This window comes from Gallinula chloropus (genome assembly GCF_964237585.1).
Source record: "Gallinula chloropus genome assembly, chromosome: 31".
NCBI classification, from domain to species: domain Eukaryota; kingdom Metazoa; phylum Chordata; class Aves; order Gruiformes; family Rallidae; genus Gallinula; species Gallinula chloropus.
The window spans coordinates 2021490-2048888 of record NC_140116.1 but is presented as its reverse complement, the minus strand read 5'-3'; the positions used below and the strand labels follow the sequence as shown (position 1 = coordinate 2048888).

The 27399-nt window shown below is 54.1% G+C and overlaps 1 protein-coding gene across 2 annotated transcripts in view; it reads left to right on the top strand.

Moving 5' to 3' along the window:
- Positions 1-2099: 2099 nt before the first annotated feature.
- The window catches only part of HDAC7 (histone deacetylase 7), an 86273-nt gene continuing 60973 nt past the window's right edge, over positions 2100-27399 (top strand). For both annotated transcript variants that reach the window (XM_084277380.1, XM_084277378.1), the window contains exon 1: positions 2100-2122. In XM_084277380.1, coding sequence (XP_084133506.1) covers positions 2104-2122 — 19 coding nt within the window. In that variant the 5' untranslated portion in view covers positions 2100-2103. The remainder of the gene's footprint in view (positions 2123-27399) is intronic.

Here is a 27399-nt window from a genome sequence, read left to right as displayed (position 1 = left end):
AGAGAGTGTGACATGAAGGGGCATCATCTTTTCAGTACATTAAAACCCAGCTGCCACTCAACCCATTATTCTGCTGCCTGTTTGGTGGCACTGGAAAATACTGTGTCTGACTGGTTTTGGAAGTGGTAACCTGCATAATAATCAATTTCCACTAGAATCAGGACAGGCTGGGGGGAGCTGCTGGTGGGGAGCTCTGAGGAGAAGGACCTGGGGGTGCTGGGGGGTGACAGGGTGGCCACGAGCCAGCAGTGTGCCCTGGGGGCTGAGAGAGCCAAGGGGATCCTGGGGGCATCAGGAGGAGTGTGGGCAGCAGGTGACAGGAGGGGATCCTCCCCCTCTGCTCTGCCCTGCTCAGGCCCCACTGGAGTGTTGTGTCCAGGTCTGGGCTCCCTGGGATCAAAGGGACAGGGATCTCCTGGAGAGAGTCCAGAGGAGGGACAGGGAGATGCTGAAGGGGCTGGAGCATCTCCCCTGTGAGGAAAGGCTGAGGGACCTGGGGCTGTTCAGCCTGGGGAGGAGAGACTGAGAGGGGATCTGATCACTGGGGATCAAGAGCTGAAGGGTGGGACACAGGGGGCCATGGGCAGCCTCTGCTCAGTGTCTGTGGGGACAGGACAAGGGGTGATGGGCTCAAGTTGGAGCACAGGAAGTTCCCCCCCAATCTGGGAAAGAACTTCTTCCCAGTGAGGGTGAGGGAGCCCTGGGACAGGCTGCCCAGGGGGTGTGGAGTCTCCTTCTCTGGAGAGATTCCAGCCCCATCTGAACACCAACCTGTCCTGGGGAGCTGCTTTGGCAGGGGGTTGGACGTGATGAGCTCTCAAGGTCCCTTCCAACCCCTGTGATTCTCTGATTCTGTGATCCTGTGATTCCAGGAGCAGTCAAACAAAAAAAAATGCTGATTTTGGTGCTGCCTGAAGATCAGGATGATAAACATTCCTCATTAGGTGGTTAAATGATTGAGGGAAAACTCGAAGTTTGATGTGTGCAAATCCAGAGCAGGTGCTCCTGGAAAAACACTACGGACCTTGGGCCCAGTAGCTGGTTGTCTTGGATGAAAGTTCCCATCTTGGGACAAACCTGAGGACTTTCAGATGGGGAAATAACACTTTTGGGGTCAGGAAAACCTCAAAGCCTGTGTCTGAAGCTGTGCTTCAGTGGCTGAGGTCCATCCCTAGCTATGCCTTGATGTCCAAACAATTCAATTTCTCTCTGCACCTCTGGTTCCCACCAGCTCTATCAGATCGATGGTTTCCCTTCACCTCTTGCTAAATCATGTTATTTCCTTCCCTGTTTGGGCCAGGGAACACCAGGTTAACGCTGCCTGCTTGGGGTGTCACCAGTTAACCCTCTCCAGATAAGCTACAGATAAGAAGGGGGGGGGGGGGAAAGGAGGTAAAAGGAAGAAGCAGCTCCGAATTCTCTGCTGGTGACACTTTCTCCCAGCCAACAAACAAAGGTTTTATTAGCTGAACCCTCTGGGATGCTGCATTCCAGCTTGGTAACAGTTCGGTAACACATTGCAAACCTTTGACTCATAGAAACTTGGACGGCTGGAGCCCGGGGGAGGGGGGGGGGGGGGGGGGAAGAGCGTCACATTCCCTTTCCCGGGCAGGGTTTGGTTGTTGGAGGACTTTTTGATTCTTTCTTTAAAACAAAAAAAAAAACCTACCAAAACCTCTGAAACTTCTCCCTGTCTAAGGAAAAAAGTGTCTGAGCCCGACTGCTTTCACCAGCTCACATCATGTTTGGGGGAGAGGGGTTGGGGGAGGAGGGTTGGGGCTGCCAAGGGAGGAACCCCAGGCAGTGAACTCGGTTTTCTTCAGCAAGATTTCTTCTCTTCTCTTCTCTTTTTTTTTTTTTTCTCCCTCTGTGTTCCCAGGACAGGGTTGGCTTTCTAGGTTTGATAAAGCATTTCCTTCCATTGTCATTCTATACGGCCTCTGGGCCCTTCTCTCAGTCCCTCCCCTTTCGCCTTCCCCTCTCTTTCTCTCTCTCTCTCTTCCTGAACCTTAGTGAATCTTGAGATATAAAGAAAGCAGCTGCCTCCCTTAAGGCACCTCTTGAACAATGAGACCTCCTCTCCAAGGGCTTTAATTCCTCTGGATGCAAGGACAAAGCCAGGGTGAGTAGCTTGCTAGTGACTCTGCCGGTTCCTGCGTGGGATGGGCTGCGGTGGGTGCTGGTGCCCATCCCCGCAGCGTCGCGGCTCCTCGCTGCTCTCAGGCTGCGGATGTATCGTGTAGCACAAGAACAGATGCTGTGAGCCTTGAAACCCCTTGTAACCCAAGCAGCGCCGCCTGAGAAGGTGATAACTCCGTCGCTGTCCCTTCTCGGATGCTGCTCCCATCAGATCATGTGCTGGAGGAGGCTTTGCCACCCAGCTCTGTGTCTGGATTTGGGGTGTCCTCCCTGTGAGATGGGGTAAAGCCTGGCTCTCGGCAAGGTGGGGGGAATCCTGAGCTCAAAGACAAACAAAAATGATGCAATCAAGTGTGACTCAGAGCTGCACTGGGGGAGGGAGATCTCCCCCCCAACCCCTGCCCAGCTTTGGGGCTCCACAGGGGTGATGCTCAAGAGGAGCTTGGAAAGGCGCTGGGTGGGAGATGCCCCCACAGTGTGGGGCATGCAGATGCTGAGGACCTTCTCTTCTGTCACATTTCTGCTCTCTCATGCCTTGAACAGCCTCATAGGAATTTTCTGGTCTGTTTTAAGTGGTGAAGTGAGTGATGGGCTGGAGCTCAGGGCAGCTTCTGCTCCGGTGACTTGCAACCGCCGCATCCCAGGCAGAGTGTGTGGCTGGTGGGGTCTGTGCTGGGGAGAGCTGGGGAGGCTCAGTGTGTGCTGTTGTGAAGTGTTATCTGGGGTCTAGTTTTACCCCAGCAACTGGTCTAGGTGGCTTTTTTGCACAAAAAGCAGGAGGCAGAATATAGGACATCCAGGCAGCGGTGTGATGTGTGGTGGCCAAGGGAGTTTGGGACTGGTGATGAAGCTGCTGCAGAGCTTGAAACTCCCCATGTGGGGTCCCTGGAAAACTGATTCCCATGGGAGCCTGTGATGGATGTGAAGGTCTGTCCCGGACAAACCTTTAAAAGCACATTGCAAACCTGCCAGCTCCTCCTGCAGAGCAGCTTCCCAGGACACTTGCTCTGCTCAATTAGCACCAAACCAGCTCAGTGCTCCTGGCACTTCCCCCCTGCTCCTTCTGGCAGGCCTTTGCAAGCAACTAAAACGTGTTTATGTTGTGAAATCCTCCCCCCAAGGTGTTTGTGCTCCCTGAGCTCTGAGGAGCTCCCCGGGGTGCCTGTCCCTTTTTTTGCCTGTGCTCTCAATGCAGACTTATTTTTGCTGCAGTGACAGAGGGAAGAATGGAGCAGGGGCTGTGACTCTGAAAGGATGCCTGAGGTCAAAAAGACCACCCCCCACCACTCTCTCAGTGAACAGAGGAGCTGATACACTTTGCAGTGCGTTCCCTGCCTTCACTTGGAGGAGGGAAACTGATAAATGAAGGTGATGCATGTGGACCCAGCAGTGTGGGCACCTGTGGTACCATGCAGGGTAAGGGCAGCAGCACCTGGTGTGCCTGGTAAATGGGAAATACTGTGTGTGCTAAGAGATGTGGCATCTTCCTTGGCAGGCTGGGAACCCCCCAGAGTCTGAAAAAGCAGAGTGGGGGAAAGCTGGTGAGATGCAGCAGTAGCTGCTCTGGGGAGGGGAGGTGCTCCAGTGGTTCTGCTGCTGAATCTGGGATCACAGTGCCCTAAGGGCTTGTTTTTAACCTCCATCACTCAGTGTCAGCTCAGGGATCTGGGTGAAAACACACCAGGAGCCATAGCAGTGCTGGTGTGGAGAGGGGCCGTGAACTGGGACATGCTGGTGGGATCAAATGGCTCTGGTGGGAAGTCCCAAAGGCTTCGCTGCCAAAGTCACCGTGAAGTGGAATGAGTCCTGGGTTGAGGAGTCGATTGCATGCAACTAAATACAGCCCAGATGCTGTTATCTGACAGCCTCCCCCCTCTCAGTTCCCCCCTCTTTGAGCGTCTCCTCTTCATCTCCATCTGTCTCCAGCGTCTGCTGTCTGGGCTGAAATATGATTCATAGGAAATAGTATCTTAGGAAATACCACAGGGTATCTGAGGTCCCTGGGATGGGGCATGGAAATGATCCATCCCTGAAAGTCCAGAGCAATCCTCCATGCCACAATGACTGATCCTCAGGCAAGAAATCGTCTTAAAAGCTTTCTCACAGGCAAGCTTCCCAAATTTCTGTCTTCTGCCCTGGAAAAAAGAAGGAAAGTCTGGGATAACTGCAGTTAGGAAAGTTTCCAATGGCTTTCTTGGTCTCCTCCATCCTGTCTATAGGCTCATTAGGTGGAGCTGATCCAAGCTGGGGTGGACAGGAGCAGCTGAGCTGCTCAGCCTTGGCTCCCTGTGCAGGCAGAGGAGGAGGCTCTTTGGGTAGTTCATCTTGGCTAAAAGTAGATATTTGATGTGCACTTCTAATCTGGGTTAAACTGAATCCTCCTGGCAGGAGCTTCAGGAGAAGCAGCTGATGGAGGGGGGGGGGGGGGGAAAGACAGGAAAAGCAAGCAAAATAGCTGATGGAAGGAAGCTGAGATTACCAGGGTAAACCTGGGCAGGTGTGCAAACAATGTGATTGTGTTAGAAAACACTGGAAGCTGATGGTTGAGACCAGAGTAAACAGGTCAGGTGCTGCCTGCTGGATCTGAGGATGCCAACTCTGGGCAGGGCTTGGCCACCACTCTGGGTGACCAGGAAGAAGACATGCCCCACTTCTCCCCAAAGGCCTGATGGGGTAACTAGGCAGATAGGTCTAACATATCTGCCCTTATGATGTTTTAATGTCACTGCAGTTAATTTTATTATTGTTTTTAGAAAACAGGGATGCTGGTGGTGCTCAGTGTAGGATATATTTGCAATGGGGAGCTGGAAAGAGGCTTTGAAATAGAAATCTCCTTGTGCTGTTGCTGGTATAATATGGCATGTGGAAAAAAACCCCAGTGAAGTCTTGGGCCTTATAAACAAGGAACCATCAATCAGAGTATAAAACCCCACTTTATTATTCATTAAAGCATTGCTAAGACCATCTGGGGCCATGCAGCACTACAGGCTGAGGGAGACTGGCTGGAGAGCTGTCAGGCAGAGAAGGACCTGGGGGTGTTGGGTGACTGACCATGAGCCAGCAGTGTGGCCAGATGGCCAGGAAGGCCAAGGGCATCCTGGCTTGTGTCAGACCCAGCGTGGCCAGTAGGTCTGGGGAGGGGATTGTGCCCCTGGACTGGGCACTGGGGAGGCTGCACCTCCAGTGCTGGGTCCAGTTCTGGGCTCCTCAGCATCAGAAGGACATTGGGGTCCTGGGGTGAGCCCAGAGAAGGGCAACCAGGCTGGGGAAGGGGCTGGAGGGTGAATCCTCTGAGGAGCAGCTGAGACTGGGAGTTGTCCAGGCGCCCTGCAGAACCTGTGCAGAAGTTATGGAAGAGCCTGTGCAGTCTGTTATGCACAACATCAGAGCAGGCTGGGTAGGTTTTCAAGTTTTTCTCCCCATAAAAATCACAGTTCTGGTCCAGCCAGGGTGTTTTCCCTCCATCCCAGTGCTGCTCTGCTTGTGCCATTTGTTCTTAGCCAGTGACCTCGACTAAACCCAGAAATTTTGGGATACCAACCTCTGAACATGGACTAGGAGTTGGGGATAGTGATGGCTTGGGAATGGACACCAGACTAGATGAACATCCTCTAGGGAGGATCAGATCTTGTTGACATGAGGGAAGCAAGTTGCAGTCACCTGAAATCCCACTAAGTTGAAGGAGTGGGATAAAATTGGGCTTTAAAGTAGCAGAATGAGGTGTGATGAGCAGCTCCAGACTTGATACTGAACGGATCTCAGGTCAGCAGAAGGAGGAAACCTCCAAAACTGTTGTGCTGCTGCTGGGGACAGGCATTTTTCCAGCAGGAACTGACATTTATTAATATAAATGTAGAGGAAACCTCCAGATTGAATGGGGTTTTTCCAAGGTGTCATTGTCTTCCCTTGGTTTTCAGGGGCAGGGAGAACTTCAGTGCCACTGAAAGTCTTCCCCACCTCTGTGCCCATAGTCCCCTCCACTGCAGCCTCCAGGAGCTGCTCTGTGCTCTTGGCACTGGTGCAATGAGGAAGCTGGCCAGTGTTTCCATATTAACCAACAACTTTCCAGGGATGTTGCATGTATTTTCCAGCAAAGGATGGAACAGCATCAGCAACCCTTTTATCTGCCAGGCAGTAGGAAGGACCAGATGTTGTTTCAAATGACTTGGATGAGAGTGTTTGGTGTTGGTCCTTATGCACAGGAGCTCTTAGTTAGGGCTCTGCTCTGATGCTCAGTCCCTCTCTGCTCTGCCCTTCTGAGGCCCTAGCTGGAGTCCTGTGTCCAGAGCTGGGGCCCCAATACAATGTGGGGCTGTTGGAGAGGGGTCAGAGGAGCCATGGGGATGCTCAGAGGGCTGGAGCAGCTCCCCTATGGAGAGAGGCTGAGGGAGCTGGGCTGGGTCAGCCTGGAGAAGAGAAGGCTGTGGGGGGACCTCACTGCAGCCCCCCAGTCCCTGAAGGGAGCAGAGGGACAGGAGGGGAATGGGCTTGTTCAAGGGCAGAGACTGGCAGGACAAGGGGATGGGGTGAAGCTGGAGGAGGGAAGGGGGAGAGGAGAGATTGGGGGGAAGTTCTGTGCAGAGAGAGAGGTGAGGGGCTGGAAGGGGCTGCCCAGAGAGGGGGTGGGTGCCCCATCCATCCCTGGGGGTGTCCAAGGCCAGGTTGGATGGGGCCCTGGGCAACCTTGTGTAGCTCCAGGCCTGGAGGTTGCTGGTCCCTGCCTGTGGCAGGGGGTTGGAGCTCTGTGACCCTTGGGGTCCCTCCTAACCCAGCCCATCCTATGATTGTCCCTGCAGGGACATTTTTGGCAAGGCACAGTGATTGCTGCTGTCACCAGTGCTGTGCCCAGCCACCCCCTCTGACAGCACCAGTGTCACACCAGTGGGTAAATGGGCAAACTGGGCTAAGGAGGGAGGGATGGGTGGGATGGCAGCACTGCTCTGTAGACTCTCATCCCATCTGATGTCACTTCTTGGCGTTTTGATGGACTATTGGTATTTTCTGGCATCCACCATCCTGGTTTTGTCACCCCATTCACTTGGGGAAGCCAAGTTTGGGGTGTCACCTAGGGAAGGAAAACTGGGACAAAGCACCTAGAAATGCCCTCCTGGAAGTGGTGAAGTGGGGTGTAGGTGATGGGATGCATTTAACCACCTTCATGGCACCAGGGATAGGAAGTGACAGGTACCCAGCTGTGACCTTATTGCCAGTGACACTCCCCCCTTGGTATCTCTCCTGGACAGACACAGCCAGGCATTGTCTGCCTCCTCAGGAAGATGGGCTTTAGATATGTATTAATTGGGCTTGGTTAATTCATCAGGAAGTTTGTTTTAAAAGCAAATAAAACCAGTGGGCAGTTATAATGCCAGGAAACAGGTAAACTACTCTTCCCTTGAACAAACCAAATGGATGAGAAGAACAAACCCATGTCTGAGCCCCAAACATCCAGTGGGTTTGTGAGGGCTGCACCTGATGGTGCTAAATAAGGAGGTTTTGTGGTGGCCACACACAGCCCCCCACCCTTGAAATCTGCTGCCCAAGTGATTCAAGGGCTGCTGGTGACTTGGGAATAGTTATTTCATGAGCCTGTAGTCAGAGCCTGTTTGCTGCTGCTCCCTTGGCATCCTCCAAATGCAAAATACATTGAAAACAGGAGAAAAAAATTATATATATATCTTAAAGGAAATCCTTGTGCTCTCTGTGCTGTGTCTGGCAGATGTGTGTGGGTCTGTAAAACCCATCCTGAGCTTTGCAGCACTGGTGCAAACCCCCAGCTGAGGGAGTGCAGTGGGATTTCAGCTGCTGCAGCTCCCACCCCTGGCACAGAGGATGGAGATGGAGCCTCTCTCCAGGTCCCTCCTGTGTCACCACAATCATGGGTGACCATTCTGTGGCTTGTGCTGGTCCCCAGCAGGCTGGGAGACAGGTAACACCGTGGTTCAGCCTGCTCTAACCTTTCTTTTCATGCCAGCCTGCTCCTCTCTGGTAGCTGCTCCCCATCCTTTGTTCTCCAACCATATTTCTCACCCTGTCACAAGCTGCTCAGTGAGATGGAGACACCCCTCCCTTTCAAACACAAAGTCCCAGGACAACCTTTACCTTTTTGTTTAGTCTTTTTTTTTTTACTTCTTTCTTCTTCTGTGCTCACTTTCATGCTGGGAGAGCAGGTTTTATCCAGCCAGCCTGGCTTTGGAAAAGCCCAGAGCACTGGACATGTGCAGAATGAGCAATGCTGGAGCTTTGGGGCTCAGCCTGGAAGACCCTGGGTGGGATGGAGAGGCTGGAGGACCCATCAACAGGCAGAAAGTCTCATGGTGGGGGGGAAAGGGCTCGTTCTGGGGTTGGGGACATGGCTTGCAGGGAATACAGGCTTTCCAGAGATGGGTTTTGATTTGGAGATGTCCTGAGGCTTTGGGTTGGAAGCAAAACTCTTTCTTCCATCTCTTTGTGCCTGGGCTTTAAATCTGGTGAAAGGCAGGAGGTCTGTGGTCGTCATTCCTTTGAGGAGACCCCAACCCTCTAACACACTCAAATACTGCAGCAACCACTGCTTCTCCCAGGCACTGGGCTGGGGAGGACCTGGCTGCTGAATCCCACTGGCTTTTCAGATCAATCCATCCCAGAGAAAAGGTTTTCAGCACGTTAGAAGAATCCTGTGTGAGATGCCCAGGCATTTCAGAGTCCTCAGCATCCTCTGGCTTCTTTATAGAGGTGAAATCCTGAAAGTATGAGAGGCTCAAGCTCATGGTGCTGTGTGACTCCTAGGAATGATTTATAGCCCCAGGACTACAAATCCTGCACTGCTCAGATGTAACAAGAGGGGATCCCTCTCCCTCTTCCCTGAATTCATGGTAGTTAAGACAAGTGGATCTGAATTGGAATAATCACCCCCCAAATCTCTGCTCAGAAAGGAAACATTCCTATACCTGAAACTGGATCTCAACCCAAAATTGAGACAAGCAGAGTAGAGACCAGCCAGAAGGACCTGGTTTAAAGCTGTAAGAAGTCACAGGTGTCTGAGCTGGGTCTTGGGCAGGAGGAAGGTGATGCCTGCCAGCTCAATGAGCTCAATGGCTGTGGGATGTGCCAGGTTGGTTCCCAAGAGTCAGAAGGCACTGGGCTACGGTCACTGTCCTTGTGCAAGTGCTTCTCAAACTCTTCTTCAGAGCTCTAAGGCTGGAGCAGAAGTTTTTCCTGACGGAGTCGGGGTTCCTGCCTCACCCACAGCATCAGGCACTGGGGATGTGTGGGGCTGAGCTCTGGCTGTGGGCAGCAGTCCTTTGCCAAACCCAAGAGTTGGGGACATCACTGGAGACCACCTCTTCCCCTTCCCTGGGGCAGCACCCCCTCAGGGCCACAGCCAGGGTGTCCCCTGCCTCCTTTGCTTTCTACACACGCAGCGTGGCTGCAAGGGGAAGAGGATGGGGGCCTTTTTCAAGGTTAGGAGCCTCTTATTTTTTGGATGCCTTTCCCTGCCTCTGGAGCTGACCCAGGCTGCAAGCTGTTGAAGTTTTAGGCCCTTTGTTTGTTTAATTGAAGTGCTGTTTGTTTTTGATCACAGGCATTAGATAGGCGCTTCCTCTGCAGGCAGGAAGCAGTGATTTCCTGTTGGTTCCCCAGCCAACTCTCACTGAGCAGGAAACCTCGCTCTGCTGAGTGTTCACTTTTTGTGCAACATTTTTGGAAGGTCTCTTGTGGTGTTTTGTTTTCTCCTGGTGGTTTTTTTTTCCTGCCTTTCCCCCCCCCCCTTTTCCCCATCCCTCCCATGAGCGGTGCTGGTGCTGGTTGGGTCTCGATGGGGATGGCTGTGTGGAGTCAATGTGTACTGGGATGAAGGTGCTGGAGGAGGCTGTTTGCTGAAAATGGTTTGATTGAGGCTGAAATCAGAGAATCACAGGGGTTGGAAGGGGCTTCAAGAGCTCATCGGGTCCAACCCCCCTGCCAAAGCAGCTCCCCAGGACACGTTGGTGTCCAGACGGGGCTGGAATCTCTCCAGAGATGGAGACTCCACACCCCCTGGGCAGCCTGTCCCAGGGCTCCCTCACCCTCACTGGGGAAAAGTTCTTCCCCATGTTGGTGGGGAACTCCCTGTGCTCCAACTTGCAGCCATTGCCCCTTGTCCTGCCCCCACAGACACTGAAAAGGGGCTTTGCTTTGAGTTCACCAGTCTCTTAACTGGTTTTTTTTTGCTGTTATGTCTCTCATAGTGAAATGTTTGGGTTGGTTTGTTGGGTTTTATTTACCAGACGCTGTTCCATTCACTGTTGAGGAAGGTGTATGTGTAACAGGTCATGTCAACAACTTGCCCAGCATCACACAAAGACCCAGCACACGAGCAAGGAGTTAAAACTGAGAGGTGGATCAAATCTCCCCCCATGTTTCCTTGTGTGTTTGTTTGCTGTGCCACAAGGACCTTCAGGCAGGTGAATCTTCTGTGGATGCAGCTGGTGAAAACTTCATTACCAGTTAAATCTGTGCTCCCAGTCTCTGCCCATCCTGGTTGAGATCGTAGAATGGGCTGGGTTGGAGGGGACCCCAAGGGTCACAGAGCTCCAACCCCCCTGCCACAGGCAGGGACACCAACCTCCAGGCCTGGAGCTACACAAGGTTGCCCAGGGCCCCATCCAACCTGGCCTTGGACACCGCAGGTTTGGGAGATGGATGGGGGTCCCTATCTCCTCTGTACGCCCAGCCAGCTCATTTCTCACCTCTGCAGTACAGTGCCAGCCTTGTTCCCTCCTTAGCTACAACAGGTCAGTCCCAAAGCATCAGTGAGGAGTCAGGGTTGGGGATAGAGCTGATACTTGGTGCCTGTGCAGGTGCTTCTGGGCTGGGTAAGAGATGCTTGGACTCTTCCATCACATCACAAGCAGGTGGGACAGCGGCTCCTTGGCAGCTCCATGTGCATAGGGACATTTTTACTCAGTGTGTTTATCCTGGTAGCATCTAGGAGCCAACCCAGAGGTGAAGCATGGTGCCCAGAGGTGAAGCACTGCAGTATCAGATGGCTCCAGCCACGGGAAGCCTGGGCAGACAGACGGACACCCCTGCAATGAGACCTTTCAAACTGCCCCAGGGCTCCAGATGCCGACTGTCAGTGCCACCCAGACTTGTCTGCCCTGGGTTTTAATTATTCTGCTGTTGTAAAGGGGCTCCCCTGCAGGGAGGGAGTTTGTGATGGGATGAGGAGCAGCTGTAGGAACAAAGGGGGGGAGAAGAGGCAGGGGAAGGGGAAGCAGAGCAGCTCCCAGGCCCTGAGGAGAGGGTGGGAGGGGTTAATCCTGTGGATGCCCGTGCACAGGAGAGGAGATGGTCAGGGGTTTTAGCCAGCTGGAGCTGGCTGTGTTTGGTTTCAGGGGGGTGAAATGCTGTTGGGGGGTGATGCATGAGGCATGGGAGGAGGAGGATGGTGGAGAAGCCAGGGTGGTCTCTGCTACAGCTGCTGTGCCTGACTGCTCTCCGCACGCTTCAGCTTGTGCTTGGGGCTGTCCAAGGCAAACGCTGCCTGGGTTGTTCTCAGGCAGCCCCAGCCCTCTGCAAGCACGTCCCCCACCTCCTCAGCCTCCTCTCCTGCCTCAGTCCTGGAGCCCTCCCCATTCCCCAGGCCCCTTCTGATCATTGCACACCGGTGACATCATTGCCGGTTGCCATGGAAAAGCCAGGTTGTCCAAAACACGACCCCTTGGCCTCACCCCACGTGTGTCAGGAAACGAAGGCTTTATAGTACATCTCTAAACAGAGCAGCAACAGCCAGAGCCTGGGGACAGGCACACAGGTCACCCTCAGTGTAGGGGGGCCTGCTGTGACTCCCCGGTGGCCTCTCCCACAGGGAAAGCCTCTTTCTTGGGGTTCCAAGGAGGATTGATGCCTCCTGAGTTATTTCTGGGTTGAGGAGCTTTGGTCTGATGTGCCCCAGAGGAGATGGATCCCAAAGGATTTCAATCCATGCCTATAAGAAGGCAGGAAGCCTGGGCTGGGCAGAAAATGGTCCAGGGGTGCTGGTGGCTGGTGGAGAGGTTGGAGGTGATCAAAGCATCTCCCACTGGAGCTGCCTTCGGAGCGGCTGCTGTGTGCAGGGAGAAAAGCAAAGGTCTTTTGGAGTCTCAGCCCCATAAGTTGTCTTAAAGGCAGGAAAAAGACCTGTCCCAGAAGGTCTGTTAGCAAAGACCTCGCTGACAGCCTGGGGGCTTTGGAAGGTGTCATCCCACAGCAGGGACGGGGCCCTGCTGTGAAAGGCAGCCTTTGTGCTGGCAGGAATTACAACCAGACTCTCTCTTCCCTCCTGCAATGTTTGGGAGTGGAGGTGTTTCCCCAAGGATGGCTGGAAACCTTCCCCCTGGATTCTCCAAAAACCAAGCCAGAGAAAGCAGGAGGCACCCTGCCCTGCTCGTAGAACCAGCCTGGATCCACTCTCTGCATGCCCAGGGAGCAGAAAAACCTCCTGCCAGCACCTGAAGCAGCCCCAGCTTCAACTTCCCTTCTGAATCTGTGGCAGGGCCAGGCTCCAGATCGTCACCCGGGCTCGGACGTGCGTCACCTCGGATGCAACAGCTCTGCCGTGACTCGGGCTTTGACACGGTTTGTCTTGCCCCTGCCCTTCCTGCTCTCAGCTGGGCTGGGAAATGGAAATGCCACTTCTTGTGCTGCTTCCAGACAGAGTGGCTGGACATCTCCCAGGGGATGAGCTGTAACAGGAGAGCTGGAGACCCCAAGAGCCACGAGGTCTTATCGCTTCGCCTTGCTGCATCCCGTGGCTGCACTGGGTGATGCTGGGTGTGCTCATCATGTTGTGTTTGGTGTGTGCCTGTGTACACCGCAGCCCTGAGCATGAGGGAAGGGAATAATAAGAAGAAAACACCCCTTACAGAGCAGTGTGGCCTGAATATGGTTTCAATTCAACCCCATCTCGAACCTGGAGCCTTTTTCCAGCTCGCTTGCCCCTCTGTTGTGTTGTCCCCTTGGACCCATCCCTCCTAAATGAGCGTTGCTGAGTGGGAACAAGGGGAAATGGCCTCAAGCTGAGCCAGGGCAGGTTTAGATTAGATATTAGAAAAAAAAAATTACACTGGAAGAGTTGTCAGAGCTGGAACAGGCTGCCCAGGGAGGGGGTTGAGTCACCTTCCCTGGATGTGTTCAAAGAAAGGTTAGATAAGGTACTTAGGGATGTGGTTTAGCTTAGGATGGGAATGGTTGGACTTCAAAGGTCTTTTCCAACCTTGTGATTCTGGGTTAAGCAGCACTCTGAGTTGGGGGACGTGCTGGAAAATTCAAAGTTGGAGCCTTTTTGGTTTTGCATACCCCATCCGGGGGCACGGTGCCACCACCCAGCACGGAAAGTGCCTGCGTGACTTGTTTTGGTCTCACTTGGCTCGATAACTCGCCAGTGCCACAGTAAAATCACCCCAGTAAACAGCAGCACGAGCCAGCTCAGACTGGGAAAGGGGGCTGGCAGCACCACGGTCCCCAAGCTGCCGGTGCCGGCCGACCCGCCGCACCGCGCTGCCGACTTCCCCCCCCCTCCAGCTCCCAGTGGGTGTTTCGGGGTTAAAAATAGACTCCAGATTTCGGTTAGTGAATGCGGAGGCAGGGAGCAGAGAGCTGTTTATCGATGCCAGGGTTTCCCCCTGAGACACTGAAATGAGTCAGATAAGAGACGGGCACAACCGTGCCCATGCCCTGCGCTTCACGCCGGCCGCGCTGCTCCGCACACGGGCTGCTCCAGGGCACCTTTGCTCCATGCTGAGGTGCCTTGGAAGCCACGGTCCCTATGGATGGACTCATCTTCCTACCAGATTTAGGTGCTACACAGCATCCTGCTCTTGGCCCCTTTTGAAAACCCCGCTGGCTCCATCGTGCCTCAGTCATGAAAGAGTTATTTGATAGTCTGGCTCAATCCTGACCTGTGTTTTCAGCTCACCAAAGGGGCAGAGGGGAGGAGTGAGCATGGGGATGTCAGCAGAGCGTGGGGGTCCTGAGCAGACCCTCCTGGGCTGCAGGGCCAAGCAGTAACTTTCAGCTGAATGAGTGCTGGCAAGGTCTTGTATGAATGAAACTGCTGATTTAAGGTTTTCTTGGGCTAGGAGGGTGGAAAATGGGGATAAACTGCTAAAATGGGGTAAAGAGAGTGCTGGAGACCACTGTTGCGTTGCTAACATTTGAAAGCCTCACTGCAGCTGTGAGGTGGGAAGAGCTGCTCCATCCTGGGAGTCACCATCCCTTGGGATGTTCAAGGAGAGGTTGGATGAGGTACTCAGGGACGTGGTTAGTGAGTGATAGAGGTGTTAGGGGGGTGGTTGGGCTGGATGATCTTGGAGGTCTTTTCTAACCTTAATGATTTCATGATCCTGGGGAAAATCCAGTGCTCAAAGGGAAATCCAGTGAGACCTGTGGGTCCATCCTGGCTGCTCAGAACCCACCAGCACCACACGGGATGGGGGGCTGAGAGGTATCATGGGGATTGAAGGACATCTGTTGATGTGCATCATCCAGAGACCCCTGAACATAAAGACATGGGGGACAATCTTTATAATCCCTGCCTTTCCAGTGTCAGGCTCATGGTGTTGCCCTCTGCCTGGTACTGGTTTCCCTGGGGGGTGATGGAGACTGAGCTGCAGCGTCTGCATGGGCATTGGGACACATGGGCCACGTGTTCTGGCCACCCCAGGCTGGTTACTGTGCACAGGGGCAGCAGCAAACAACCAAATCAATCAGTCTCAGCCCCACAGGGAGGGGGACAGGACTGAAACCAGCCCCCTCAACTCCAGCCTTTCCCTTCCTGTGCCCCCACAGCTCCCAAATCCCATCCCAGATACCCAGAGTCCCCTGGCACCATTCAGCCCCCGATGCCTCAGTGTCCCTCAGGTGACATATCCGCACACATGAGGAGCTTTTCAATGCTCCAAAGCCCCTTTTTCCCACAGCAACAACATTTGCAAAACCAGCAGCTGGGGCCTCAAAATTACCCCAAACCCCTCCTTTTTCAGAGGGGGGTGGCACAGGCGACACCGAGCATCCAAACAAACCTTGAGATAGAGGAGGTGCAGAGCCAAACCCCAGCACGGGCAGCATCCCACAAGCAGTATCCCCCAAGCAGCATCCCATGGGAAGCATCCCAAACCCCCCCAAGCCTCATGCCAGCTGGGTAAATCAGCCTGGGCCAGGGCTGGGCTGTGTAACCAGGTCCCGTGAGTTAATCGAGGGCACATTTTCGGAGCTGGTACCCACTCGCCTGCGCAGCGGCGGCTTCCTGTTTGACTCACACCTGACTGCCTGAGTCGGGGCCTCTCGCAATTTGCAGGCAACTGAATGGGGCTGTTTACAATTAGAGAACATGGGATTCCCAGAAAGAGCCTCAGACCGGACATCCTGAAGCGAAATACCCTGGGCGTCACCAGCTAAAAATAACTGTAGCTGAACAGCCACCAAACAAACAGCGTGTTAACACCAGCCCTGGAGCCCCAATCCCATGTGTCCCACGGCATGGGGCGAGCAGCAGGCAGGGGGGTACTGAGAGCACTGACTTTCCTTACCCCCCTGTGGGGTTTTTCTAGCAGAACACGGTGCTGCAAAGGCTGGTGGCTGCAGCTCGCAGTGATTTCTCTTTGTTTCTGGTTTGTTTAGTGTGTGTGGGGAGTAAGGCAAGGGTTAAAATATAAATAGAACAAGTTTCTGCCAGAAATGGCTGGTGGAAATCAGTTCAGCCCGCTGATGGGCTGGGGGGAAGCTGTGGAGGATGGGAAGCGAAGCAGGAACAGCCTCTGCCAGGATGGGGACTTTGCTGGGCTGCCTCCGGACCTGGAGCTGGTTTCCAGTGGCTGGGTGGGCATGTGTCATCCCAGCCAGCTCTGGGGATGCTGAACAGCCTTGAGGAGCAGCGTGTGCTGCTGCTTCTCATCTGATGTCTGTCCTGGGAACACGTGTCCCCCCGGGACCCCCCTGCTTGGGCTGACAGGGGGGTTTGGAGCAAACACTCACAAGCAGCCGGGAAGAACCAGCCCTGTGGCACCACTCCGGTCTCCGTGGATGGAGGAGGAGTGGCAGCTGCAGGGTGGTCTCAGTAATGCTGCTGAGGAAGGTCCTGCTGTGGCTTCCCAGCTGCATCCCCAGGGGAAAGGAGTGCCCCACCTGAGAAGCTTTTCCAGCCTTTCTCTGGGACAGCAGCTACACAAGGGCTGGCAGGGGCAGATTGCACATGGAAAGGAGTTACCAGTGCTCACTAATCCCTGAGGAAGTTTTCCAGGACCTGAGTCAGAGCCAGGGAAGGGGCTAAAGCCCTAAGAGCAGGGCTTAGAAAACGTGATGGTGGTGGGATCAAGCTCGGTGGTGGGATCAAGCCCGGCTTGAGCTGAGCTGGGCATTGCAGTAGCCGTGGCACGAAGCAGGGAGCTGTTGGCTTTGCACTTCGCTGGCTTGAGGAAGAGGCAGGAGGATGGACCAGAGCAAAAGGGCACCGAAAAGATCATCAAGACGCAGCCCTACAGTCCAGCCAACCTCCTTCTAACAGATTTCAGAAGATAGGAGCTCCCACTAAAGACACTTACGCAATAGGCTGCTAGGAGAGGAAGTTTCTCTTTAACCCCAGGCAGTTAGTGGTTGATTTATGTCCTCCAGCTTTAGATTTCTTTGTAAGTTGCAGGGGTGTTGCATAAGAAGATAATTTGACCCTATATTTCATATAAATTCTTTCTGTTGGGGAGCATCTACTCTTTTATCCACCTCTCTCATGCCTGATGTAAAGGGAAGGGAAATTACACGCCTGAGGTTATCTTACTCATGAGAGTGAATCATTTTCTCAGTGGCAGCACTGGATTTGGGTCTTCAGGAGCTTTACCCAGGGCACTGGATATTCCCCCAAAATAACAGAGGCTCCATCACTGGATGTGCCCTGGATTTCTCCTCCTCTCTTCATGTGCAGAGTTCTAGTTGGTGGCTTTTGCTCTTAAGCAATAAACACCACAGTGGGGAGGGGGTACTGAGGGAGTGGGGATGTGGGGAGCAGACTGCTGTGGGCAATGTAGCACTGTGTTACTTAGCTCATGTAGATCTTCACCCCAGGCTTAATGGGATGACTTCCAGTCCCCAGGTAAGAGCTGGGACTTAGTGGGAGTGGACTCATTTCGTGGCAGGGGAGACAGACACGGCTTGTGCCTCGTGGAGACGTCACTTGGGCTCTCTCCTGATTTGCCATTTGGCTTCAACCTAAACCAAAGGTTCCTTAGACTCCAAGCACACATTAAGGATTTGGGAACAGAAGGACAATTACAGGGAGAAAATGAATTTCCACCAGTGTGGTGGGGGGAAGACACTGAGCTGCAGCATCCTTCCCAGCAGAACAGCCGGCCCAGGTTCTCTGCCTCCAGCTATTTTCTAATGACAACAGCCTGTGAAGTAGCTTGAATCAGGACAGACAGGGGGAGCTGCTGGAGAGGAGCTCAGAGGAGAAGGACCTGGGGGTGCTGGGGGGTGACAGGGTGGCCACGAGCCAGCAGTTTGCCCTGGGGGCTGAGAGAGCCAAGGGGATCCTGGGGGCATCAGGAGGAGTGTGGGCAGCAGGTAACAGGAGGGGATCCTCCCCCTCTGCTCTGCCCTGCTCAGGCCCCACTGGAGTGTTGTGTCCAGGTCTGGGCTCCCTGGGATCAAAGGGACAGGGATCTGCTGGAGAGAGTCCAGAGGAGGGATACAGAGATGCTGAAGGGGCTGGAGCATCCCCCCTGTGAGGAAAGGCTGAGGGACCTGGGGCTGTTCAGCCTGGGGAGGAGAGACTGAGAGGGGATCTGATCACTGGGGATCAAGAGCTGAAGGGTGGGACACAGGGGGCCATGGGCAGCCTCTGCTCAGTGTCTGTGGGGACAGGACAAGGGGTGATGGGCTCAAGTTGGAGCACAGGGAGTTCCCCCCCAATGTGGGGAAGAGCTTTTCCCCAGTGAGGGTGAGGGAGCCCTGGGACAGGCTGCCCAGGGGGTGTGGAGTCTCCTTCTCTGGAGAGATTCCAGCCCCATCTGGACACCAACCTGTGCAATATGAGCTGGGGAGCTGCTTTGGCAGGGGGGTTGGACCCCATGAGCTCTCGATGTCCCTTCCAACCCCTGTGATCCTGTGATCCTGTGATTCTATGAACTCGCCCTCTTGTTCTTGGCCTCTCTCCTGGAGTCCCCAGCAGAAATACCTCCAGGCCTTCCTGCCAACAGCCACCCATGTCAAAACCTTCCCTGGCTCAGGGGAGGAACAGGACCAGGCTCCTCCATCGGCTCAGGACCAGTGTGAAAGCAAAGCCACAGCCCAGCAGGGCTGACCACAGAAAGAGCCAACTTCCAGTAAACACAGGGCTGGAGGGACAGGCTTCCAGGCACGAGGAGGGGGATACTGATGCTCTGGGATGCTGAACCAGCAGTTGGGGTGATTCCTGTCCCCCTGGTGCACCTTAAGGAAGTTATGCTTGGGCATCAACTTGCCTTTCCTGCAGAACACAGGGGATGGCTTCTCCTTTCTCTTTTCTTCTGCCTTGCTAACTGGGCCTGGCCGTTTGTCCGTGTGGGCGTCTGCTGCCACTCCGAAATCTGAGCTTTGGGGTTGTAAATTCTCCAAGGGAGGGATTTTTCCCTTCCTGGGTGAGCGTGGGTGGCTCCAAAGCTGCTCCAATTTTAGTCTCTCCACACCACCCAGATATAAAACTGGGCATCTTGCTGCATCTGCTCCTGGGATATTCATTGTCCGGGAATCCCCGGGTGACCAATTATGCCAGCGGGAGCGTTCATGGAAAGGGGCCCATTTTCTGCGACAGCTCAAAGTGTTTGCAAGAGGTTGGTAGAGTCCCAAGAGCTTCTGGCAGCTCGATTTTTATTTTGAAACCAGTTGGCCCCCAGCTGGGTGTGAGAGTAAAATGAAAGGATGCGAGATAAACCCACTTGGTGCGAGAGAGTGAGTGGCTGCCCCGCGGCAGCGCAGCATCAGAGGTCGTCATTCTGAAACCGAGCATGGAAACTGCACCCAGAAGAAAGCTAGAGAGCAGGGCTCGGGCTCCTTGCCACACACACTGCAGACCACACTAAAGAGCTGCTCTGCCTGGGGATTGTCACATGCACCGGGGCAAAAGAGAGACGGAAACCTGAAGGGCAGCAGGCAGCTCTGGCGGGGCAGATGAGCACTGACAACAAAGGTACTCTCGTCCTCTCCGGGCTACTCTCATCCCACCCATCTTTTGGGTTTCAGTGTCTCTTTGGGGCTCTCTTGCTCCTCAGCTCTTTGTTGTGTCTGTGATTGCCACCCTAGGGTGGGGTTTTGGCATCCTTGTAGCTCCTTGGGAGGACTGGGAGATGTGGTGGCGGAGGGGAGGGAGTGGTGGGGTTCAGGGCTCGGTTGGTAAAGCTTGTGTTTGTATCTTGGCTACAGCTGAGCGTGCTGCCGAGCCTCAAGAGCCTGGGCAGCACTTACCAGGAAACACAGCTGGTGTGGTGCTGGCTCCCTGTGACCCAGACCTGCCCAAAAGCTCACAGGGACCTGGGGTGTTTTAGTTCACCCATCTTTGTGTGGTGCATCCTGCGCTATTCCTGACCCGCTCTTGCCTGGATAACCCTAGATCAGCATCTCCATCCCCTCAGCTGGCACAGCCTCTTGTGCTATAAGTAGCTGAGAGAGGCTGTGATGGGTGGGCTGTGAAGTGGGGGATGTCCTGATGGACATCAGCCAGGAAGGGGATGGCCAACAGGGCAAGTAGCTCGTGCTCACGTTCCCCATCGGCTGCACGTGACAGTCTCCTAGCAGGTGGAGGCTGCTCCCCTCTTGCAGATGAGGGAGGCATTGTGCCAGCAAGGGTGCTGACTCTTGGGTGGGGGACACACCAGAGCTCTCCAGCTTCCAGGCTGAGATGCTCAGTTCTGAGTTTTCACCTTCAAGGGGTGAAGCTCTCAGGGATGCTCCTCAAGAGCCTCCTGCGTGGGCCACGCTGCGGGCACCGTACGACCCACAGCATGGATGGTGCGTTGGAGATGAGCTGAGCTGGCCCAACTCTAGCTCTGCAGGGCTAAACCATGACAATACCCAACAGCTACAGCAATCCCTTTTGTTACACAGATTACTCTTTCTCCACACACCAGTATTCACCTTGCAGAGCCCTGGCCTGGACCAAGTGGCTGGAACCAGGACGTAGGGAGGGAGCATCTCTCTGCTTTCCTCACCCCAAGACAGGTATTACAGCTCTTCTCTTGCCACCCCCCTGGTACTTCCCTGCTTCCCTTCTGTGAATAGGTTGGGAAATTGCATCAAGACAGAAACACACCGGTCGTGACACCATGGTTAGGAGGAGGGAAGCTGTGATGGAAGAACTTGTGTTTTGTCCTACCTCAAAAGTGCTGAAACTGGTGTAAATGCTCCCACACCCCAGGCTGGGAATTTCCAGCTAAACCCAACTGGTTTTGGTTCTCTGGGCTGTAGAGAAGGCTGAGCACATGCTCAGGGTGCCTTAGGTGTTTCAGAAGCCAGGAGGTAAATTGGAAGATCGTGTGGCTTTTAAAGCATCAGGACCCTTGAAGGGAAATCTCATCATCTGGAGGCATCCAACCAACATGACTTTCAGATGGTTGACCTTGGTGGTGTGACAACTGTGTTTGAAGCTCCTGGCTTTGAAGGGGGTAGTGAGAAAGGCAGGAGAGGGAGAGAACACAGGAAAACTGAGCCCTACACATGATGGGGCACTGCTGGGAAGTGGGGAAGAAAGTGGAAGAACTTTGTAGACCCCACGTAGCAGGAAGGTTTTCAACCCCAGGGTTCCTACAACCTCTTCCAGGCCATGAAAACACCTTTCAGGGCTGTTCCCTAGAGCTGGAAACAGCACCACCTGATCATGGTTAGTGCAAATTAAAGCCACTTACAGCCAGTGAGCAAGGAGCAGCAGAGAGAGAAGCTGCAGCCCCCTCTTCTCTTTCACCCACTCTTTCCTCTTGTATTAAAGCTTCATCAGTTATGAGCTCTGGGTTGGGGTTGTCTTTGTTCCCCGCCTACAGCAGTGAGAGGCCAAATGCTTCTCTGGAAGAGAGAGAAAAGCAGCTGCAGATGCTTTGCAAGGCGTGTGCCCAAGTGCACCAAACCCCTGAGGATGCTCCAGGGTACCTGGAGGCTCCAAGGAAAGACAGAGGGGGAAGAAAATGAGCAAATGTTAGCTGCTTGCAGACCCTTTGCTTCTGAGATCATAAGATGTTCTTAACAGGCTGCATTTAAGTTATCAGATGCTGGTGCAAACCCTTGGATGACAGTGCAGTCCTAGCAGGACTGAGGCTTTTGAGGGATACTGGTTTCAGGTAAGAGAGTCAGAAACAGAGGCTCTTTTGTGGCATTTATAGCAGGTCTGATTGTGCAGAGTCTGAAGAGCGGTTCTGGAGGGCTGGTGGGCTCTGTAGTTCATGACCAGGTTGTAATGATGACCAGAGATGTGACCTTGTGGAAGAAAAAAAGGGGGTGACTTGATTCAAACAGTAAAACTCTGAGTGGGGACAGAGAGAATCGGCTGGGTCCTGGTGGGGAATCGAGGTGATGCCACCAGGTGAGCAGCCCATTGCCACCTGAGATGAGAAAAATGAGGAAAAAAAGTGAAAACTAAGGATGGGAGAGTGAAAACGTGAGCAGGGGGTTGATACAGAGCGGTGGGGAGGGCTTCAGTGTGTTGGGATGGAGCACAGGCACCCACAGCAGAGCCTTTGGGGGGGAGGAAAGCTGTGAATGCCTTCAACTAAGGACTGAAAATCCTTCAAATCACGTATTCTGTGAGCCAAAAAGGGTTCATTCACAGGGCTGTTGAGGGCACAGCAGCACACAGTGCCTGGGCTTTTGGACTTGGTGTTATTAAAGTCATTTTGCCAACGGTGAAGTCATCAGGAGGGGCTCCAGGAGAGCTGGAGAGGGGCTGGTGCCCAGGGGAACAGCCTTCAGCTGCAGGAGGGAGATGGAGAGGGGCTGGGGGGCAGGAATCCTTCCTGGGGCTGTGCAGGGATCCCTGGCAGGGCTCAAGCCGGGTTGGATGGGGCTGGGGGCACCCTGGGCTGGGGGGTGTCCCTGTCATGGCAGGGGGGGTCACTGGGAGGGCTTTGAGGCCCTTTCACACCCACACCAGCCTGTGCACCTGTAGCAGTCAGGCGAGGCAGCGCGGTGGTTACAGCCTCCACCACACAGACAGGGTCACTCCTACCACGGGGGGTGTTGTGAGCTCGGTGTCTAAGACCTGAAGGATCCCTTCTGGTAGGACAAAAAAGGGTATAAAAGGTCTTTTTTTACTGTTTCTGGGCAGGCTGACAGGCCTGTGTGTCAGAGAGATGCCTTCCAGGGCTGAGCCACGAGCTTAGAGCTTGACATCAGGCGAAGGAAGCGTGAAAAGATGCAGACTCAGCAAAGAAAAAGCTCCTTTGGTGGCAATTTCTGAACTTAACACCCAGCCCACGGTCACCTGGTCCTTCCCAGTGTCCCCTGGGAGACAGGGAGCTGCTGGCTTTGGATAAATGGTGTTTTAGGGAAAGTCTTCCCAGTGAACCCAGGAGGTAGAGGATGAGCCACATCTCACTCTTAGGAGCTCAGGGGCAGGAGGAGGATGGATTTTTTATTGTTTTTAACCAAAACAGGATGATTTCCCACCTATTACTTTGAAGGATGAGTAATCACACGGTCATGGGGACGGTGAGGTTATGATTGTTCTAAGGAAGCCTGAAGAGCTGTGGGGTGTCGCCTTCAGAGCTCAGGCAAGGGCAGCACCCGCGTGGAACGGGGACCACAACGTGCTGAAACATCACCCCACGAAACCTCAAGCTAGACAGCTTCATTGTGTGAGCACTGTGTGCTTAAAAACTGCCCCTCTTGGGAAGGTTCTCATCCATCGTGGGCAACTGCAGCAGAGAAGGTTGGGAGAGGAAATCTGGGAGGTGTGTGTGTGGGGGAAATGGAAAGGTGCTGCTTGGGTTTGGGATGGGGTTGTAGGAGAGGAAAAGAAAGCTTCAGCTCGTGGCAAGAGGTGGAGAGGAAACAGACCCTGTGTCAAAGGGGAAGAGGCTGTGAAGGGTTTGGGGCATGGGAGCTGTGGTGGGTAGGGGAGGTAGGAAGAGTGAGGCTACAGCCTGGGACCTGCACCCAAGGCAAGGACCTCCAAGCTGGGCTGAGACCTCCAAGGCTTGTCCTGTAAGGGAAGGTGGCCCTTGGAGAGGCTGGTGTGAACAATGAGGAGCTTTTTGGTGGGATCCAGCTGATGTCTGTCTGTCCTGAGACATGTGGTTGTGATGCTTCCCCCAGCCCTTCCTTCCTCCAACTTTTATCTACCTCCCTCCTAAGATAAAAACCTGCCAGAGTTGTTAGCTCCATGTCAAAGATGCCACCAACCACAGTGAAAGCCACGGCTCAGCCTGCAAAGTCTGTCCCAGAAACTCTCTGGGAGGAAGGGAACTGGCCAGAGGCAGGATTCCTGCCATGACAGAGCATCTGTGGTTCTCTCCTGGCCACCCTACCCTGCCAGTGCCCTGGCCAGAGCACATGGGTGCCCTGGGTTGTCCCCTCACTTGCTTGGGACTTCTGAGATCTGTCATCAGTGCTGGGTTGCTTCAGACATCCCAGCTTGCTTCCCCTTGGCTCCTCTGGTATCTTCCTCCATCCTACCCCATCTCAGGGGGTTTTCACTGGCACCTCCAGAGCACTTGGTGGAGCTTGTCCCAGAAATCCTCCCTGTTCCTACCACAGCTGGCCCATGTCTCAGCTCCAGCAGAAAGCCAGGCCACAAGGGGTGTCCCTGCTCTCAGAGGACTGGCTCCCACTGGCCTGGCTGGGGGTAGGATGTCATTGCTCAGGAGCCTTTGGGTATCTCCATCCTCACAACTCATTACATTTGCCTCTGGTTGCCATCCTGAGCTCTGAACGAGCTCATTTTGCAGTCTCAGAAGCCAGTTTGGGCTCCTCTCTGGCTTTCTGAGGCATTCACCAAAGTTTTGCTGTCAGACCTTGTGGGGCTGCGTGGAGAAGAGGAGAAGAGCTGGTGCACAAACCGACTGCAGGAGGTGGACTGGTTGGGTGAAAGCAGCCCCTGGGGTGCCCAGGCTGTCAGGGGCTGGAGGATTTATTTGCTTTGCTGGATTCATTTTGCACTGGACACGTTCTCTGCTGTGGCCCACGAGCTCTGGATGTTTCTGAGCAAGTTCCAAGGGCATCTGTAGGTGTGTGTGTTCTGTGTCCACTTGGTGGCACTGTGTCTGCCTTGGGTCCCTCAATTGAGGTGCTTGACCTGCTTTTGGGAGATGCTTTTAGATCCTCAGGTGAGGTTATGCTGTAGGGAGTGACATGGAGTTCCTCCCAGCGATGCTCTGGGTACCTGTGCTGCGTGGCTGCAGCCAGGCTCTTCACCGTGGTGAGTGGCAGGAGGAGCCAGGAGCATGAATTGAACTAGGGGAAGGTTCTGGTATGAAGAGGAACTTTTCCCAGGAGGACAGTCAGGTGTTGGAATAGGTTGTGCAGGCTCCATCCTTGGGCTTTTCAAGACCAAACCCCAAGTAACTTATTCTGATCTGACAGCTGCCCCTGTTTCAAGCTGGAGGTGGAATTAGAGACCTCCACAAATCCCTTCCAAATTGAATGATCCTATGACAACTCTTCTACCTGTAGCAGGATCTTCACTGCTTATGCCCTCATGTCTCAACCCACAGAATCAGAAAGGACCTCAGAGCACCCCCAGTGCCACCCCAGCCATGGGCAGGGACACCCTCCACCAGCCCAGGTTGCCCAAACTCCCTTCCAACCCAGTCTTGAACGCTGCCAGGGATGGATCTGCTGACAGCAGTTGCATGTCCTACTCCCAACCCACCTCCTTGACCATCAGGCTGTCCAGCTCCTGGCTTGCTCTGTGTGTCCCAGTGTGCTCTGAGCATGGCACAACCCATTCCTTCACCCCCAGACCTTCTCCTGGATGCACACAGTGCTCTTCAGCCTCTCACTGCGTGTCAGGACATGTGGACATTGAATCTTTACTGACCTGCTGTGATGTTTTACCACCCTGTGCACCTTCAGTGGTGTATCAGGCATGTGGGTTTGAGAGTGGGACTTTCCTGAAGGCCTGAATTCATCTCACCTACCTTGAGATGTCTTCACCTGAGCATCACTTCAGAGTCAACGGAGGGGAACAGCTTTTTCTAGGGCATGAGTCATCTGGGCTGTTTTGGAGAGGAGCCCTACCTGCTCTGCCCAGGGATTTCACGTGTGGTTTTTCACTTGGTGACTGATACAGCACCCATGGAAAGTTGCCCTCCTGGGGCAGTTCAGTCATGTTTTCAATCAGCCAGATGATGGTGAGCTGCTAGCTTCAGATCAATGTTTCCTTCTTTGAGCTGGCTCCATGAGAGAATCACAACTGCCACTGATTCTCTTTTAGCTGTCACCCAGTTTAAGGCAACTCAGGTGGTTCCTGTGCCCTGGTTGGCTCTGAAGAGAGTTGAGATGAAAGCTGGCTCTCCTTTCTTGTGTCCTGATAGTCAGGGATCTGATCTGCTGGTGCCTGGAAGGTCTGGAGTGGAAAAGCCACCCACAGAGCCACCCACAACCCCTCTGTGCTGGGGAACGCTCTGGGCCCGACCTTGTGGGGTGGGTGGTGGGGGCCAGGGCAGGACCTGCAGTGGTAGGACCCTTCCCAGCTGGGTTTCATGGGTTTCTTGAATCTTTAAGGTTGGAAAGGACCTCAAAGACCATCAAATCCAACTGTCTGCCCAACACTACCCTGTCAACTAGACCACGTCCTGGGGTGCCACGTCTATGTGTGTTTTGAACCCCTCTAGGGATGGTGACTCCAGCACCCAGCCCAAGGTCTGACCACTCTCTGTGAAGAAATTATTCCCAATATCCAATCTGAACCTCCCCTGATGCTCCTTGAGACCGTTTCCTCTCATCCTATTGCTAGTTACTTGAGAGAAGAGACCAACCCCCACCTCGCCACAACCTTCTTAACCCCCAAACAAGCCTGTGAGAGGAGAGACTGGGGGGAAGCTCTTTGCAGAGAGAGTGGTGAGGGGCTGGAAGGGGCTGTCCAGAGAGGGGGTGGGTGCCTCATCCATCCCTGGGGGTGTCCAAGGGCAGGTTGGCTGGGGCCCTGGGCAACCTTGTGTAGCTCCAGGCCTGGGGGTTGGTGTCCCTGCCTGTGGCAGGGGGTTGGAGCTCTGTGACCCTTGGGGTCCCTCCCAACCCATCCACCCCTTCTCTGGGCAGCCTGTTCCAGCCCCTCACCACTCTCTCTGTAAAATCTTCCCCCTAATATCTAATCTAAACCTTCCTTCCTTTAGCTTTAATCCATCCCCCTTGTCCTGCCAGTCTCTGCCCTTGAACAAGCCCATTCCCCTCCTGTTCCTGGGGTCCCTTCAGGGACTGGGGGGCTGCAGTGAGGTCCCCCCACAGCCTTCTCTTCTCCAGGCTGACCCAGCCCAGCTCCCTCAGCCTCTCTCCATAGGGGAGCTGCTCCAGCCCTCTGAGCATCCTCATGGCTCCTCTGCCCCCTCTCCAACAGCCCCACATCTTCCTTGTGTTGCAGATCCCATGGGAAAGGCTTGAATTTGGAGGTGCAGCTGTGGCACCTGGCTGTGTGGGGATAGATGAGGCTGAGGAGCGATTGCATTTGCTCCCAGAGTCGGGAGAGGGCGCGTGGTGTGGGGCTGCGGGCAGCTTCGGGCCAGAAACATTTAGTCAACCCCTGTTTCGAAAGCTAAATTCGGAGCTGCTCCGGCTCCTTCCTCAGCCCATTGTTGTGGTTTTACAATCACATTTTCCTGTTTTTAAAACAAATGTTTTTCTCTCCCCTGGGGCTGTACGAAAGCCCCACACAAGAGCAGCACGGGGAAGGGACCAGAGAGGGAAGGGGGAGGTTGGGCTTGGGGAGGAGGGGGGATGCTACAGGACCAGGGCTACCCATAGCATCGCCCCCCTTCCCTCTAATTACCGCTGGCTTTGCGCAACGCTAACGACAGTGGGAGGGTGAAACGGGCAGGCAGAAGTGTGATTTTTTTTTTTTTTCTTGCTTTCTTTATTTTTTTTTAAATTTTTAAAAAGCCACCCAAGTCCTTGGTTCCTCTTTGCTGCGCTGTGGTTTCGCGCGCAGCGGCCGGGCGGCCAAGGTATTTTTGTGGGTCTTATTCAAGGAGCATCTATTTAAAAAGCGACTCCTGGGGGGTGCCAAACAAGTGTCACTGAGCAGTTAAAAGTGCAGAGGGGGAGGATGGGGCTCACAGGGTTTGCTGGTGATAGCCCCACGAGGGTTTCTGCTGC